Below are 15,876 nucleotides of genomic sequence, written 5' to 3' on the forward strand. Positions count from 1 at the left end.
ACACCAGCAGGCTCTGCGCTGTCCCACACTCAGAAAGATCCGCAGGACAGGTTGCTGCTGAGCCGGCTGTGGCTGAGTGGGGAAAAGCTGCAGGCATCTGCATAACCGCGTTTGAAATGATTGCCTTTCTTTTATTTTATTGCAATTATTGATTGCTTGCTATGAGCAGGCCCTGGGCTAAGCACTTTGCACGCGCCGTGATGCATTTAATCCTCAACAGCCCTCTGAGGCAATAGCAGGAAGCTGGGCTTGCTCCCCCCGGGGTTTTCCTCAACTGTGCGCTCTCTCAAGGAGACAGCACCCGTGAGATACACCATCGGAGCTCATCACCGCCCCGCCTAACAGCCTTCCGGAGGTCAACTGCCACAAATCAAACCCCAATTTTCCACCACGTCCGCTGGCCCCTTCCTGTCTCTGCATCCTGCAGAGCTGCTCCCCTTTCTCACTTTGCTCCAGCCACATGGACCTTCTCTCTGTTCTTGAACATGAAGCTTGTTTCCATCTGAGGCCTTCGGCACCTATAGCTCCATCTGCCTGTAGCGTTCCTTCCCCCCATCTTCCCGAGCCTGCTCCTCTTGGCCATTCGATGGCAGCTCAGATGTCATTTTCTCAGAGAGGCCTTCCCGGACCTCACCGTCTGAAGGAGTCCCCCATCCATTGCTTGGTAGCTCCTAAGCGCACTTTACTCACTGCGTAATCCTGTTAAATTAAAGGATATTGTCTATCTCCTTGCTTGTTGCCCATCTCCGCCCCCCCCCACCCCGCTCCGCCCCATAGGAAGGAAGTTTCATTTCCGTAGACCAGCTCCTAGAACATTGTCTGGTGTATGGTAGTTACATGGAAAAAACAGAGAGCCACCAAATGACGTATGAAGCCATGTCATTTGCCCAAAGCTCCACAGAAGAAGGACCACCCAAGGGGCAGAGCCCTGAGTGTTCAAAAAGGTAGAATGAACCGAATGAAAGAATCAGGGCCTATGAAAAGGATACTAACTGGCTGAACCTCTGCCTTGCTTTGGCGTCCAGCTGTTTTTTTTTTTTTTTTTTAGTTTTGTGCGTGTGTGTGTGTATGTGTTTTGTTTTGTTTTGTTGGTGTCTTCAGCTGTTTTGAAGTCAGGTTGACCCTTGGACGTAACACCCAGATTTTGCAACTCTTGCAGCACTGCTGGGGGGCTGGCTTGGTGCCAACCCTGCAGTTCAGGCTGGGACACACAAGAACTTCTGGGCTTTTGCTCCACTGGTATGGACTTCAGCTTTTAACGTAGGAATATTTTCCTTCCGATCAGGAAAATAATACCAGAGCCCATCCTTCAAGGAGGGGCATGTAACTTCCCACCCTGTAAACATGGGCTGTGCTTGGTGACTTCCTTCCAAAGAGGACAGTATGGGAAGGAGTGGGGCAGAGGGCAAGAATAACCTTCCAGTGGTGGGACCTGACAAACACCACTCGGCCGGGTGATCAAGGTCAGGATCATCTTGAGAACATGTGCTCTTAATAGAAAGTGATGAGAATGGCCTGTTCCCTCTGTGGTCTTCCTCCTTTACAGCCATAGCCCCAGTGTAAGGATCAGAGAAGTATCAGACAAATTCCAGTTGAAGGACATTCTACAAAATAGCTGATGAGTACTCCTCTAAACTGTCAAGGTCATCATCCAAAACAAGGAATACTGTCACAGCCAAGAGGACCCTAAATGTCTTGGTAACCTGGATGGAATCGGGAGTAGAAAAAGGACATTAGGTAAAAACTAAGGGAATCTGAACAAAGTCTGGATTTCAGTTAATTAAAAAAAAAAAAAATTCCTTGAGTATTTCTAGTCCTGAAGCTCTTACTCTTGTGATTGATCTCCCTGGTGGGGCCACAACTTTCTTCTCATGCTGGACTTCCCATCTGGCATCTCCATCTCCATGTTGGTTTCTCTTTCCTTCCTCTCCCATGATCCAACTCTGCCCCTGGCTTCCCAGCGTGCCATCTGTGTTGGTGAACGTTGACCTTGGCCCACCCATGCTCGCATGCCATCCTTGCACTGGCTTCCCTGACTGAAGCTCTCTGACCCTCAGATGCCTTGAATCACACCCAAATCACCCCCATTCATACCATGGTTTATCCCATGCTATTCCCCTGTCTCACATTTTCTGAATGAAAATAATGTTCTCCAAGCAGTTTATCCCTAAGTTTCCAGCCGGTGAAGGATGAAATGAGCCACATGATTTCCAGGCTAGGAATTTTAAAAAACTGAAATATTACTTTAGACAGTCGCAATTAATTTTCCTCTAGATCCCAATCATTTTAGCCCCACCAAGCATGGTTTTAAGCAGCACCATCTGGTTCTCTATCCATCCTTGTGTGACCTTCACCCTTCACTTACTTCTGAATTGGTTTGTAAATTGCAAGTGTTAGGGAGTCTTAGTAGAGATGCATGAATCACAGCTCAGGATAGATTCATAATTGTCTATATTCATGAAATCATTCTGAGATTGCAGGGCTGGAGGATTTTTTTAATGAACTTTGAATAATAGACTGAACCTGCAAATGTGCGAAAAAACAGTTGTTTATGCAATTTTATTTTTTAAAGATTTATTTATTTATTTGAGAGAGAGAGCACAAGTGGGAGGGGCAGAGGGAGAGGGAAAGAGAGAATCCTCAGGCAGACTCTGTGCTGAGCACGGAGCCCGACACAGACATTGATCTCAGGACCCTGAGATCACAGCCAGAGCCGAAACCAAGAGTCAGATGCTTAACCATCTGTGCCATCCAGGCGCCCCATGTTTATGAAATTTTAATTGGACAGTCATCTTATTATTATTACAAGGTTATCAATTTCCACAGTTTTTAATTTGACATCCCTAACAACTCCCACTGAATTAGCAAGAATATTTGATTCTCTTATATGGTCTCAAAGGACTTCTGAAACCTACACAAGCCCTTCCACTCAGGGCTGGGAGAAATATGACAGTGCTGTTTGGTGACTCATTGAAGGTCACTTAGAAGTGTTGGAGGGAGGATACCAAGTAATGAAAAATGACATTACACATTGTTAAATAATCTGCCAGAACTCATGTGTCATCTCCTTCAAAGTCCCACCTTGATGGTAACACACACATAATTCAGATGAAACCCTTTCTGGAAATCCTACTTTGGAACTGTAGTCCCAGTCTGTGTTGAGATCTTGTGAACATTCACAATAGTGATAAATCTTTGCCTTGGGGAGGGAGTTTGATTTTTTGGAACTACCCAAAGTCATTCTGAGCCAGCTTGTGCAAATAAAGTGGGTAATCAGATCATGTGAATATAAAAACATGAATTTAAATGTGCTAAACTGCTTTTCTTCAATGGCTCATAAGCTGATTTGAAAGTAATATCAAAAAGTTTGTTTATTAATACCTCTCCTTATTCCAGAAAGGATTTAATAGTCGTATAAGAGTCTAAGAAGTCTTAAAAGGCTTGAGGAATGTTGGTATTATTAGAAACATAAAGCATTCCAAGATGATTCCTTGAAGGATAATATTCTAGAATATTTGTTTTTTTAAAAAAGAATTTATTTCTCTTACCTTACTATCACTCCCCCATCCCCAGGCTTAGTGTTGGTTTTGTGGACGATGTAGGTGGGATGCACGACTTTTTGTGCTTCTCATCCTTCTTAAGAAGGCATGAGTTAGGATGGTGTATGAGGTGGGGTATTCCCAATGAACAGAGTTCTGGGAAGGAAGGCAAAGGGGACAGGGGCTCCCAAGGGGCTGATCTCCTCTGTGCATTCCCACCCCTAGCTCCAGCTGTGGTGGAGTCTGAGGTGGGGTGCTTTATCTTTTTATGGTGATGGTGATGGTGTGGTGGTGGTGATGGTCATGGTCATGGTGATAGCAATGATGATGATGATGACGACGATGGTATTGATGATGGTGGTGATGATGGTGATGATTGTGATGGTCACGGTGATGATGATTGTCATGGTGACGATCATGGTGATTGCGATGATGGTGATGATGATAGTGGTGATAATGGTGGTGATGGTGATGATGGAGGTAGTGACGATGATGGTGATGGTGATGATCATGGTGATTGTGATGATCGTGGTGATGGTGGTGATGGGGATGATGGAGGTGATGATGATGGTCATGGTGATGATCATGGTGATTGCGATGATGGTGGTGATGATGATGGTGGTGATGATGGTGGTGATGGTGATGATGGAGGTGGTGATGATGATGGTGATGGTGAATGATAATTGACACTCATCGAGATCTGACTTGGTCTTTTTTGATGTACTAGCCTTAAAATCTCTGACTCAACCCTCACTATGACCAATGAGTAGTTTCTATTATTGTCCCCACTTACAAATGATGGATACTGAGGGTGCGCTAGGTTGCACAATCCACTTACCAACTGGGCAAATAGTTATTATGGAATGAACAAATATTGTAAGCAGGGATTGTTAGGCCCACTTCAGTGAGAAAGAGGAAACTCGAAGAATTTAAATAACTTGTCCCGGGGCACAAGCCAGTAAGGGACAGAGCCAACATTCTGACTCGAGCCATGCCATCAGTTCAGTGGTACTGTGCCATGGCTGCTGCCACTGAGCCGGGTGACATGGACAATGGCCAGTGAGCAGGAGGGCAGTCTCACTGCATGGTTGTCCCCTGTCCTTCACTGAATTGAGGTCCCTCCCTACAGACCACAGTTTCCACCCTCAAAGATGATAATGACCCCATCCTAGGACCCTCCCATGGTAGGTTTCTCTGGCCTTCTCTATTACGTAGACTGTAATAAGCTGAATAATGGCACCTCCAAGATGTCCACAGCCTAATCCACGGAACGTGTGAATATGCTACCTTGTACAGCAAACAGGAAGTAAGATGTTCCTAGGAGCTCTCCTGAAAAAGTGCATCTAAACCAGTGATTCTCAGCCAAGGATACTTTTGTCCCCCAGGGGATATTTGCAAATGTTTGAAGACATTTGGGGTTGTGGGAGGATGCTACTGGCATCTCGTGGGTAGAGGCCAGGGACACTGCTAAACGTCCTACAATGCACAGGACAGCCCCTTAGCAAAGAAAGATCTGGCCCTAAATGTCAACAGTGCGGAGGGTGAGAGACTCAGGTCCAAACGAAGTGCTTAGAGGCTGCTGAGCAGGGGTGAGATCAAACTCTTGCCTTAGCTTTGGTCCCTGAGCTTTCAGAACGAGCCTTCGGTGTTCTCACATTCTACTTCTTTATCCCCATTTTACAGATAAGGACACTGAGGCTTAGAGAGGTTAAGTCATTTGCCCAAGGTTGGCAGTTAGAAAGGGGCAGAGCCAGAGTTTAAACCCAGGTTGGCTTGGCTCCAACGCTTGTTTCTTAACCCCAGGGCTGAGGGCGCGTTCTCCGAGTTACTTTTGCCATCTTGGACAAGTCAGATGTGGCTGAGAAAATAGAAACTCAGAGAAGCTAAAAAATGAGCCCAAAGTCACATCAGAGAATAATAACCATGGCCAAGATTTGGAGGCAAGTCAGCTTCCTCAGCTGCAAAACCTTCCTTGCGGGGTGATCGTGAGTTAAAGAGAGTACATTTGGGAAGGCCTGGTGCGGCAGGAGGGGTGATTACATGCAGGACCCAGTGGCATCCTCCTTCACGAGGCAGGCTGGGGGGAATGGAGCAGCCGGGAGTGTTGGAATTAAAAGCAGTCGCTTCATCTTCCTGGGAAATGATGACTCATTAAAAGCAACCGGCTGTTTCCTATTATATTCCCTGTTATAGCGAGAAGGCGAGATGCTTGGTGCATCCCATAATGCAGTGTTTGGGGTTTGAGATGAGCTTCTTTCCTACATGAATGATTGATGACAATAAAAGGCAGGGGTGTCACCAGGAGCCTTAGAAGTACATCAGGATATAGTAATGGGGCTCACATATATTTCCCTGGTATTTAAGACTGTTGGGTCGGAAGACGTGCCTGGGTACACTCGGTGGTGAGCCAAGACTGGCTCCCAACAGAGGGTTGCTGGGAACTCTCTAGACCCTGCTTCCAGGGCAGGTGGAGTTGGAGGACTGAAGTCTTACCTAGAGGAACAGAGGAATGGCCTAGATGCAACCTGTTGATCTCCAGATCTGATGATCCTCATCCTGTTTCTTTCCCCATGTCAGTCTGGCTTCTTCCAGGGGAAGGACATACGAGGGCAGTCAGAATGATACTGACTTTTATCATGGCTTTATCATGCCAGGTGCTGCACCAAGCACTTGACATCTTATGTTGCCTCCAGAGCAGCAACTCTGTGAGGTAGGAGTCCCATTTTACCCAAGAGAAAGCTGAAATTAGGAAGATTAAGTCGTGTGTCCAGATCACACATTTGGTGGTAGATCCAAGACTTGAACCAGAATCTGTCCAAATCTACCATCAGGGATAAGCTGATGGTGTACGAATGACCTTCCTCCCTGACATGTAAGCCCCTTCCTGGAAGGTCAACTTGACGAGGGCAGGGATTTTGTCTGTTTTGTTCCATCTTCATTGCTTAGGGTGGTGTCTGGCACAAAGTGGGTTTTCAGTGCATACTTATTAAAGGAATAATAAGGGCAGATATTACAGAGGGAGTTATAGAGAGAACTTGCTATGTGCCTGGCACTTACATAAATACCTATGAAATGGGTGTGATTGTTCCTACATTGCAGATGAAGAATCTGAGGCCCAGAGTCATCAATGGGTGAGACCAAGGTCCCAGCAGAGGAGGCAACCCTGAGACCCCAAAGCCCACGCCCATAACGATCCCCTTCACTTGCCCTCTTCAATGGCTGGCCTGGTTCCCACAGTGCCTGTACCCACCAACTCTTTTCCTTTGCTCTTTGTTTCTTTTTTAAAAAAATCTACCTTGATTTATACCTGCTCATGCTAAAACCCAAACAATATAGCCAATAGCAATGCACCAACATCAGCGTCTTGGTGATGTTGGCAATGGTGGGAACTAGGTGAAGGGTATATGGAAGTCTCTGTGATAACTTTGCAACTTCTCTATAAACCTAAAGTTATTCCAAAATGGGAAGTTTACTTAAAAATTCAAACAATGGGGGCGCCTGGGTGGCTCATTCAGTGAAGCATCTGCCTTTGGCTCAGGTCATGATCCCAGGGTCCTGGGATAGAGTCCTGCATCGGGCTCCCTGCTCAGCGGGGAGTCTGCTTCTCCCTCTGCCTCCTCCTCCCCCTGCTTGTGCTCTCTCTCTCTCTCTGACAAATAAATAAATAAAATCTTCAAAAAAAAAATTCAAACAATGGTGGAAGGGGTTCCTCCTAACACGGCCCCCCACGCCCCACAGGCAACCCCCAAGGCCCTTCTTTCAGGTGTCCTTCTGAGGATGTTCTGAGGATGCTAGATACCTTATAAATGTGCGTTGGGGCTGAGATTAGTATGTCCACTCAAGTAATTGCCTTGATGATATGAGCTGGGTTGAAATCGTGACTCAGTTGGCTGATGCATCTTTGGGTGAGAAAGTTGACACATAGTTGAGACTTTTCCTTCAGACTTGTGTTCTCATTTAATTTTCCAGTGACAACTCCAGAGTGTAGGCCTATTGCTCTTTGTCAAGGGACCCTCAGAACCCAATCCTGTTATGTCTGGTCACACCCTCTCGGACATGGACATGAGGCTGACTGAATGACCTCTAACACCCTTGGAACCCAAAGGGCTGGAATCCCATTGTATGACAGCTTTTCTGGGTGGGGGGGGTGAGAGGGGTACCCCCAGTGGTGCTCAGATGCTTCTAGCATCAAACAACATCAAATTACATTGTGGGAAAATCTTTCCCCCCCACCCCAATTATTAACCTTTATGATTACCAAAGAAAGCTTCAGTCTGGTGGTTTGCCTTTAATACCTCTCTAGCACTTGCTAACTTTCTAGGACTTGCTAATCCACCTTGTTGAGAAAAAAGAATTTGGCTTCAGTATGAGCATTTGGCCGGAATTTAACAACATTGCTTTGTTTCCATTGGAATTATCTTTATGGCTACTTCCCAATTATGCTAAGTAATAGTGACTTGTTCTTTATGGATATGATAGGAGATTTCCTTTAAGGAGCTTATTTGAGTGGGAAAAAAAAAGCCAATCTAAAGAACTATTGAGTAAATGATGGTATAGATTGTGTCTTTGCTTGGGCAGCTTTAGCAAAATACCATAGACTGCGGGGCTTAAGCCATAAACATTGACTTCTCATGGTTCTGGAGGCTCAGAGGTCCAAGATGAAGGCACTGGCAGATGTGGTGTTTGGTGAGGGCCCCTCCCTGGCTTGTTGATGGCTGTCTTCTCATTGTGTCCTTGCAGAGGGGAGAGCGGAGGAGGAGAAAGCGAGCTCTGGTGTCACTTCTGATAAGGACACTAATCCCATCATGGGGCCCCACCCACATGACCTCATCTAACCCTGATTACCTCCCAAAGGTTCCCTCTCCTAAGACCATCACACTAGGGTTTAGGATTTCAACATAGGAATTGGGGCGGGGGTTCGGGGGTAGCAGCCTGTTCAGGTCATACCAGATACTGCGTGATGCATGGCTGTGGTGAATTCCATGCGCTGATTGAGGCTTTGGAAATGCTCATCTGTAGCCCTTTGATCTACAACATGGGCTTTGAAATCAGACAGACGCGGGTTGAGTTCCAGCTCCGGCGCTCACCAGCTCAGTGATTTTGGCCCATGACTTAGGATCTCTCTGAGCCTCATCTTACCAGTCTGTAAAGGAAGGGTAATAATGCTAGCATATCCCTGCCAAGGCACTTGGGTGCGTGGGGACACAGCACCACACTCACAGTAAATGCTCCAGGTTCTCGAGCTCCGGGGCATGTACCAGGTGCGTGAAAGTTACGAAGCAGAAACAAGAGAGGGGGATGGCCTGGGGGACCCTGGGCTTAAAGTCCTATTTGCACCCATGGTTGGAAAAGACAGACTAGGGAAGGCTTCTTTGCTCCCCACCATATATTCTCTGTTCCCCTTCCTGTCTATATTTAAATCACGAGCTTCTAGGAGATGGCCAGCCCTCATCCACTCTCACCAGCGCCTCCCACCCTACCCCCCATCCCTGGACAGCTTTCAATTTTCAAGGTATATGGTGAAACGTGCAGGTGCGTCCCAGTCATGCCCAGTGCTCAGCTCTTGTTAGCTGGTGCTGCAGGGCTCATGAGGCATGCATTTCCCTGATGTGACATTTGGGGATAAAAAGATGGATTTAGCTGCCTCATCCCCCAGAAGTGACTCAGCTCCTGGGAGCTCAGTGACGGCAGCGGCAGTCGGAGCCCTGGGGACTTCCTTGCCTTAGTGCTCTGCTCTCTCTCTATACAGCAGCCCTGGAGCCTTGTAGGGACCGTGTTCTCCAGCTTGTCCGTCTTTTTTGCTTTTTCCTTTAAGATTTTATTTACCCATTTGAGAGAGAGCGAGAGCTAGAGAGAGAGCATGAGAGGGCAGAGGGGCAGAGGGAGAGGGAGAAGCAGATTCCCCGCTGAGCAAGGAGCCTGACTCGGGGCTCGATCCCAGGACGCTGTGATCATGACCTGAGCCGAAGGCAGATGCCTAACGCACTGAGCCATCCAAACGCCCCCGATTGTCCATCTTTTTCCAGGATTGGTCCTCCTCATGGACACGCTCATTGGCAGCTGTTGGATGCCTGCCCTCTAGCTGGAAAATGGTGTCAGGAAGGTTTCCATCATGCTACCTCTGTCACTCAAGACTGAAAAGAAGCTGACCGTGTGTAACACTCATTTATTTAAGACCCTTACCAGCGTTTCTCAGAGTCTGGCCTGAAGACTTTCTACAGAAGTTCCCTGGACACGACTCCCCAACCCGGTTTTAGCCTAATCTGTGGGGTTATCTCTGGGGGTAGAAGCAGAGAATCTGCCTTTTTAACAAGCTGCCCAGATAATCAGCACGCCTGCTAACACTTGAGAACAGCTACTCCCCATATGCTCAATTTTCTCTCGTCAAGATGATGATGATACTTCTTAAGTGGGGAGGTAGTTCTTAAATGAATGTGATTATTATGACAAGGGCTCTGGAGTAGGACAGACCTGATTTTAAATTTCAGCTCTTCTACTTATTTCTTTTTTTAAGATTTTATTTATTCATTTGAGACAGAGAGAGAGAGCATGAGCAGGGAGAGAGGGAGAGGGAGAGGGAGAGGGAGAAGCAGACTCCCCACCAAGCAAGAAGCCTGATGCGGGACTCGATCCCAGGACCCTGAGATCATGACCTGAGCCGAAGGTGGATGCTTAACCATCTGAGCCACCCAGGTGCCCTACTTACTTCTTTTCTTGAGCTTCAACTTGCTTATCTGTGAAATGGGGGTGCTAAATAGGGCTTGTTTTGAGAATCGAATAAGGTAATTTGATCCTAGCATATGATAAATATCAATCAATGTTAGCTCTTACTGTTACCAGGTAAACCTTTTTTTTTTTTTAATCTTTAAACTGGGGAAATTATAGCATCTACCATCTAGGGCAGGGGTTGGTAAACTTTTTCTGTAAAGGGCCAGACAGTAAATATTTGAGGTTTTATGGACCACGCGGTCTCTGTTGCTGTTGCAACTACAAAGTTCTGCGGTTGTAACGTGGAAGTGGCCATAAATAATACATAAATGAATGAGCATGGCCAGTGTTTCAATAAAACTTTATTTGCACAATCAGGCCGGGGGCCAGATTTGGCCCGTGGCCGTAGTTGCTAATCCCTCACCCAGGATGCTGTGAAGATTAATTGACATGAGGCTTATCGTGAGCCCAGCACAGTGCCTGGCAAGGAGCACTCAGCATAAGAAGGGATTCTAACCATCTCGCATCTAATTTGAGGTCTAGGCTTTGCTCCTTTCTCCAGGAGAAAGAAAGCACGCACGAGCAAGGCTTTTCAACACAGGCATCAACCCCATTCTCGGCCCCAAGTCAACGCTAAACGTTCCTCTCAGCACCTGGAGCCTCAGGTGCGGAGATGTGGAGGTAAAATGCCAATCCGTGGAGTGTGAGTCTTTGTCCCATGTTTTGCCCCAGGATATGTGGCCATTTTCAACCTCTGTCCTATGGAAATCAGGCTGCCCATCTGAACCACAATGTGAGAAATGAGAATACTTATCCCTGCGGGGTGGTTAAGGACAGGCTTTCCCAACCATGAATGCCTTTAGCCCTGGCCCAGAGGCTATATAATGTGCTTGAGAAAGAGAGAAAGAGAGAGAGAGATAGAGAGAGAGAGAGAGATTGAGCCCTGGATTTGCATTCTAACTCTGCAATGTTCTGATTGTGTGATGCTGGCCAAGTCACTTCCTTCTCGAAGCCTCTGATTCATCAGGTATAAAATAGGGATTAAGTGAGATCATATAAAGCCTCAGCACAGCATAGCACATGGTAGCTACTGAAAAAGGAAGGAAGAGATGCTAAGAGGTAAAGGGCTCATTCAAGGTCATGCAGCTGCCGTTGGCAGCTGTGATGGGGTGAAGTACCTGCGTTTTGGAGGCAGACGAGGGCTCAGCTCCTTTCCTAGCCAGCTCTGAGCCTTTGTTTCCTTATTTGTTCAACAGAGAACATCTTGATCCTGCTGGTTTATGGTGAGGATTAAAAGAGATGGCACGGCAGAGCGGGCTGGTGGTGATGACCAAAGGCATCATAACCACACATGGAGGCTGACGTGCCTCGGTTGATTCCATCCTCACGAATGCCCTGGGTGTCCTCACATGACACAGGAGGAAACTGAGTCACGAGATGTTAACTAAGTCTCTGGGGCCACACGGGTAGTGAGGGGCAGAGCTAGGACTCAAACCCCAGCCATCTGACTCCAGAACGCCCCCCACCTCCCCACCCCTGGTCACCATGACCCTCTATTGCCCTGTGCCCAGAGTCCACACTCCTCCAAGCTGGGCCTCTAGCCTGGTTGGAGTCCGGCACACAGTAATGCTCAATTAATATTACTATTTTTATCCTGTGCCTTCCTTCCTTTCTCCTTCCTCAAGTCGGGCCTCATTGCTCCAGCCCCAGGAGCCGTCTCAGTCTTGGGGTGGGGCGTGGGGCAAGAGGACCCCAAATCTGATTCTAGAAGCCTTGAGATCATGACTCAGCACGTCACATGGACAATTCCTAAAATTCCTCCTTAGACATCTGTCTCTCTTCTCAAGTCCCAGTCCTGAGACAGCTCCTCTGATCCTCTTCCCTCACCCTTTCTGACACTCACCCCCTCCATCCTCCCCGTCTCCCCTCCTACCCCCGTTTCTGCACTAGCTTGGCCTGACCACAGGATGGTCTTCAGGACGTGCCATGCTTGGAGGGCTGCGGAAGGGATAGTGAATATGCCCGATTTAACATTTCCTCCGTCTGCCCATCTCCCCGCCACCCATCTAGATGCCCTGCCCTTCTCCCTGGCTCAACACTGCACTGTCCATGCTGGGAGATCTGGGAGTTCTCAGAAAGTATAAAGAGAAGCAGACGCTCCTCTGGGGGGCTGAGCCGAGCGGGGACAAGATCTGCAGCTGGCCTAGGGCTGCCATATGCCACAATTTCTTCGCCCCGACTCATTTCTTGGTCTTTTCCCCTTGCCTTTATCCTCGTTTATCTCTTACAAATTGTGAATTATCTCGGAGAGCGTTAGGGAGGCCATTGGTTTCCAGGTGGGAATCCGCTCTAGGTTACAGCCTTCCTTCTGCATCCTCAGCATATTGGGGAGTTCTGATGGGTGGAAGCTTTCCAAACCATCAGCTTGGAGGTAAGGACAAAGACAGACGCCAGGCAGCAGAAGCAAGTTGCTGGGTGTAGAAGGAACAGATGTGGGTCATGTGGAGTTGGTCTCAGTAAAGCAAACTATCTCCTCCCCTATACCTTTTTCTCTAACCGTGAAAGACCTTAGGATACTGCAGCCTTTAAAACCCAGCCATTCACTCCGGCAATGTGGCCTAAAGGCACCTCCTCGATGCACGCAAGGACTGAGCTTCGAGAACAATCGTCACGGGGCTGATTATGGTGGGGAAAATGGAAAACAATCTAAACGTCTGGGGGTTGGTGGAGTGATTCACGATACAGCCACAAATAGAAGATCACACAACCTTTCCCACTGCTGCTGGGGAAGAACATCCAAGGACGTGTGGAAATGCTCACGATATGTTATGTGAAAAGAATAGGTAATAAAATGTGAGACCCTAACTTTATATGACAAAAACCAGACCCGCATCATGGCAGAAATATAGGTATACAAAGGTGTGGGTGTGTATGAACATTTTTAACTACTAACATTTTAGCATACATTTTTCCAATTTTTTTTTTAAAGGTATGTGTATTGGGGCGCTTGGGTGGCTTAGTTGGTTGAGCGTCTGCCTTCGGCTCAGGTCACGTTCCCAGGGTCCTGGGTTCAAGCCCCATATCAGGCTCCCTGCTCAGCAGGAGTCTGCTTGTCCCTCTCCTCCCCACTCATGCTCTCTGTCGCTCTCTCTCTCTCTCAAATAAATAAATAAAATCTTAAAATAAATACATAAATAAATACATAAATAAAATCTTAAAAAAAAGGTATGTGTACTTACTCCTTATTGCAAGTTTGTACCCTTAACAACTCTTTAAACAAAATCAATTTTATCCTCCTCTCCAATCCCCTGGTAACCACCATTTTACTCTGTTTTCTACAAGTTTGACTATTTAGGTTCCACATGTAAGTGATAATCATACAGTACCTGTCTTTGTCTCAATTTCCTCACTTAGTATAATATGCTCAAAGTCCATCCTTGCTGTCACAAAGGATATCCTCCTTCCTCGTGGCTGAATAATATTCCATTTGTCTATATACCACATCTTTTTTTATCCATTCATCCACTGATAGGCATTTAGGTGATTTCGTATCTTTGCTACTACTAAATACATGTGTGTATATAATATTCTGCATAGAAAACATAAAAACCCCATATGTATTACCCTAAATATGCACACCACATATATAATATATATAATCATTAAGTTATTCTAATCATATAAATTATCATATATATATTGGAAGAATGTACATCAAATAAATACGGGACGGGAAGAATGTCCATCAACATGTGGATCGTGGTTCTCTCTGGGCAGTGGGCTTACAGATGACTCTTTGTTCTTCTTTTTTTGCCTAGCTGTATGAGCTGAATTTTGTGCAACAAACTTGTATTACTTCATATTACTATTCCTTACCTTACTTAGTATTTCTGTAAGATAATAATTAATAGTATTGCTGTAAAAGAATGATTATAACATGATTTTTTTAAAAGATTTTATTTATTTATTTGAGAGAGAGAAAGCATGAGAGGGGGGAGGGTCAGAGGGAGAAGCAGACCCCCCGCCGAGCAGGGAGCCCGACGCGGGACTCGATCCCAAGACTCCAGGATCATGACCTGAGCCGAAGGCAGTCGCTTAACCAACTGAGCCACCCAGGCGCCCATAAAATGATTTTCTGCCTGAAGTTGGCCTTGGTCTTGAGGCTGGGACAAAGGACAAATGGCCGCAGTCAAGGAGAGCAGAGGCTCAGGAGCTGGGACCAGGCAGGGACCGCCAAAGCCACATGTACACCCCTGAACAGGTTTGGTGAGCCCGCCTGAACCCCCTCTTGCCATCGTAACAGGGGTTCCCATGGAAAACGTGTTTTCCGGGTTCCCAAGGGCTGGCTCCTTAAATGCACACGTGCCCCTCAGGCTGTCGTCTGTGTGCCCTCGCGGTGCGCCCAGGGTGCTGGGGCAAAGGCTGCTTGCTCCCTGGAACGAGGATGAGGACGGTCCTAAGGGAATTCTTGAAAACTGGGGTGGCCTTGGGGCCTTGACACCTATGTTTCATGTCTCCTGCATAGATCAGCTGGACATTATCTGCATGGCAGAGACAACCATGATGCCGGAGGAGATCGAACTGGAGATGGCGAAGATTCAGCGCCTCCGAGAAGTCTTGGTCCGACGGGAGTCTGAGCTTAGGTTTATGTGAGTGCCTCGGGAGGTGGCCGAGAAAAAGAAGGGGTGGGGAGACGGGGACACGCAGAGAAACTACCATTTACTATGTATTACCACAGGCCAGACGCCGGGATAAAGGCATTACGTACGTTTAAAAAACTCTTATTTGATTCTCACGATGGCCTAGAGGTGTGGGTATCAGAGTCTTCCATTTTATTTTTTATTTATCTGTTTTTTAAAGATTTATTTGGGAGAGAGAGTGAGCACGGGGGGAGGGGCAGAGGGAGAAGGAGGGAGAGTCTTAAGCTGACTTGGCGCTGAGCACAAAGCCCAGCGCAGGGCTCGATCTCACAACCCTGAGATATGACCTGAGCTGAAACCAAGAGTTGGATGCTCAACCAACTGCGCCACCCAGGCGCCCCCTAGAGTCTTCCATTTTAAACAAGATCCTGAAGTTGGGATTGAATCCAAGCCAGTCTGACTCAAAGCCTCAAAGAGCCCAAGCTCTTTCTATGTTTGCTTCTGAGAAGAGAAAAGGGAAGCGAGAGAGGGAGACATAGGGACCCAAAGGTGGTACCTGTGTCCGCGTCGTTAAGCGCGCACACTCTGGGTTCAGATAGTTATGAGATCCAAAAAAGCTGGGAGAGCTTGGGGCAAGTTGTGTGGGAGAAGTATTAACTAAGATCAGGTGTTCTATTAAGTCAGGTGATTCCAACCACCGAGAAAGCCAGGGTTGGACAGGAGTTTGAGGTGCCTGTGGGTTACTCAAGTGCAGATGAGTGGCAGGAAGTTCTGTGTCTTTGTCTGTCATGTGCGGGAGACCACGGAACTAGACACAGATTCTCGGGGCTCACCCCCAATTACTGAACTGAAGTAACGGGTATAGTCACCCCGCGGAAACGAGCAAACAGCAAGGATCCAGGCATAGGTCAGTAAATGCAGAAATTTCCGTGCAGCTCCTACTTGTGGATGAACTCAGGGCAAAGGGAAAAGCCATAAAGTATGGAATA

At 47.1% G+C, this 15,876-nt stretch overlaps 1 protein-coding gene across 1 annotated transcript in view; it reads left to right on the forward strand.

Moving 5' to 3' along the window:
- Nucleotides 1–15,876, forward strand: part of BMERB1 (bMERB domain containing 1) — a 113,701-nt gene that overhangs the window by 54,734 nt on the left and 43,091 nt on the right. Inside the window, exon 2 of the mRNA XM_032392271.1 lies at nucleotides 14,773–14,896. Coding sequence (XP_032248162.1) covers nucleotides 14,773–14,896 — 124 coding nt within the window. The remainder of the gene's footprint in view (nucleotides 1–14,772; nucleotides 14,897–15,876) is intronic.

The sequence above is a fragment of the Phoca vitulina genome, unplaced genomic scaffold (genome assembly GCF_004348235.1).
Source record: "Phoca vitulina isolate PV1807 unplaced genomic scaffold, GSC_HSeal_1.0 scaffold66, whole genome shotgun sequence".
Lineage (NCBI taxonomy): Eukaryota > Metazoa > Chordata > Mammalia > Carnivora > Phocidae > Phoca > Phoca vitulina.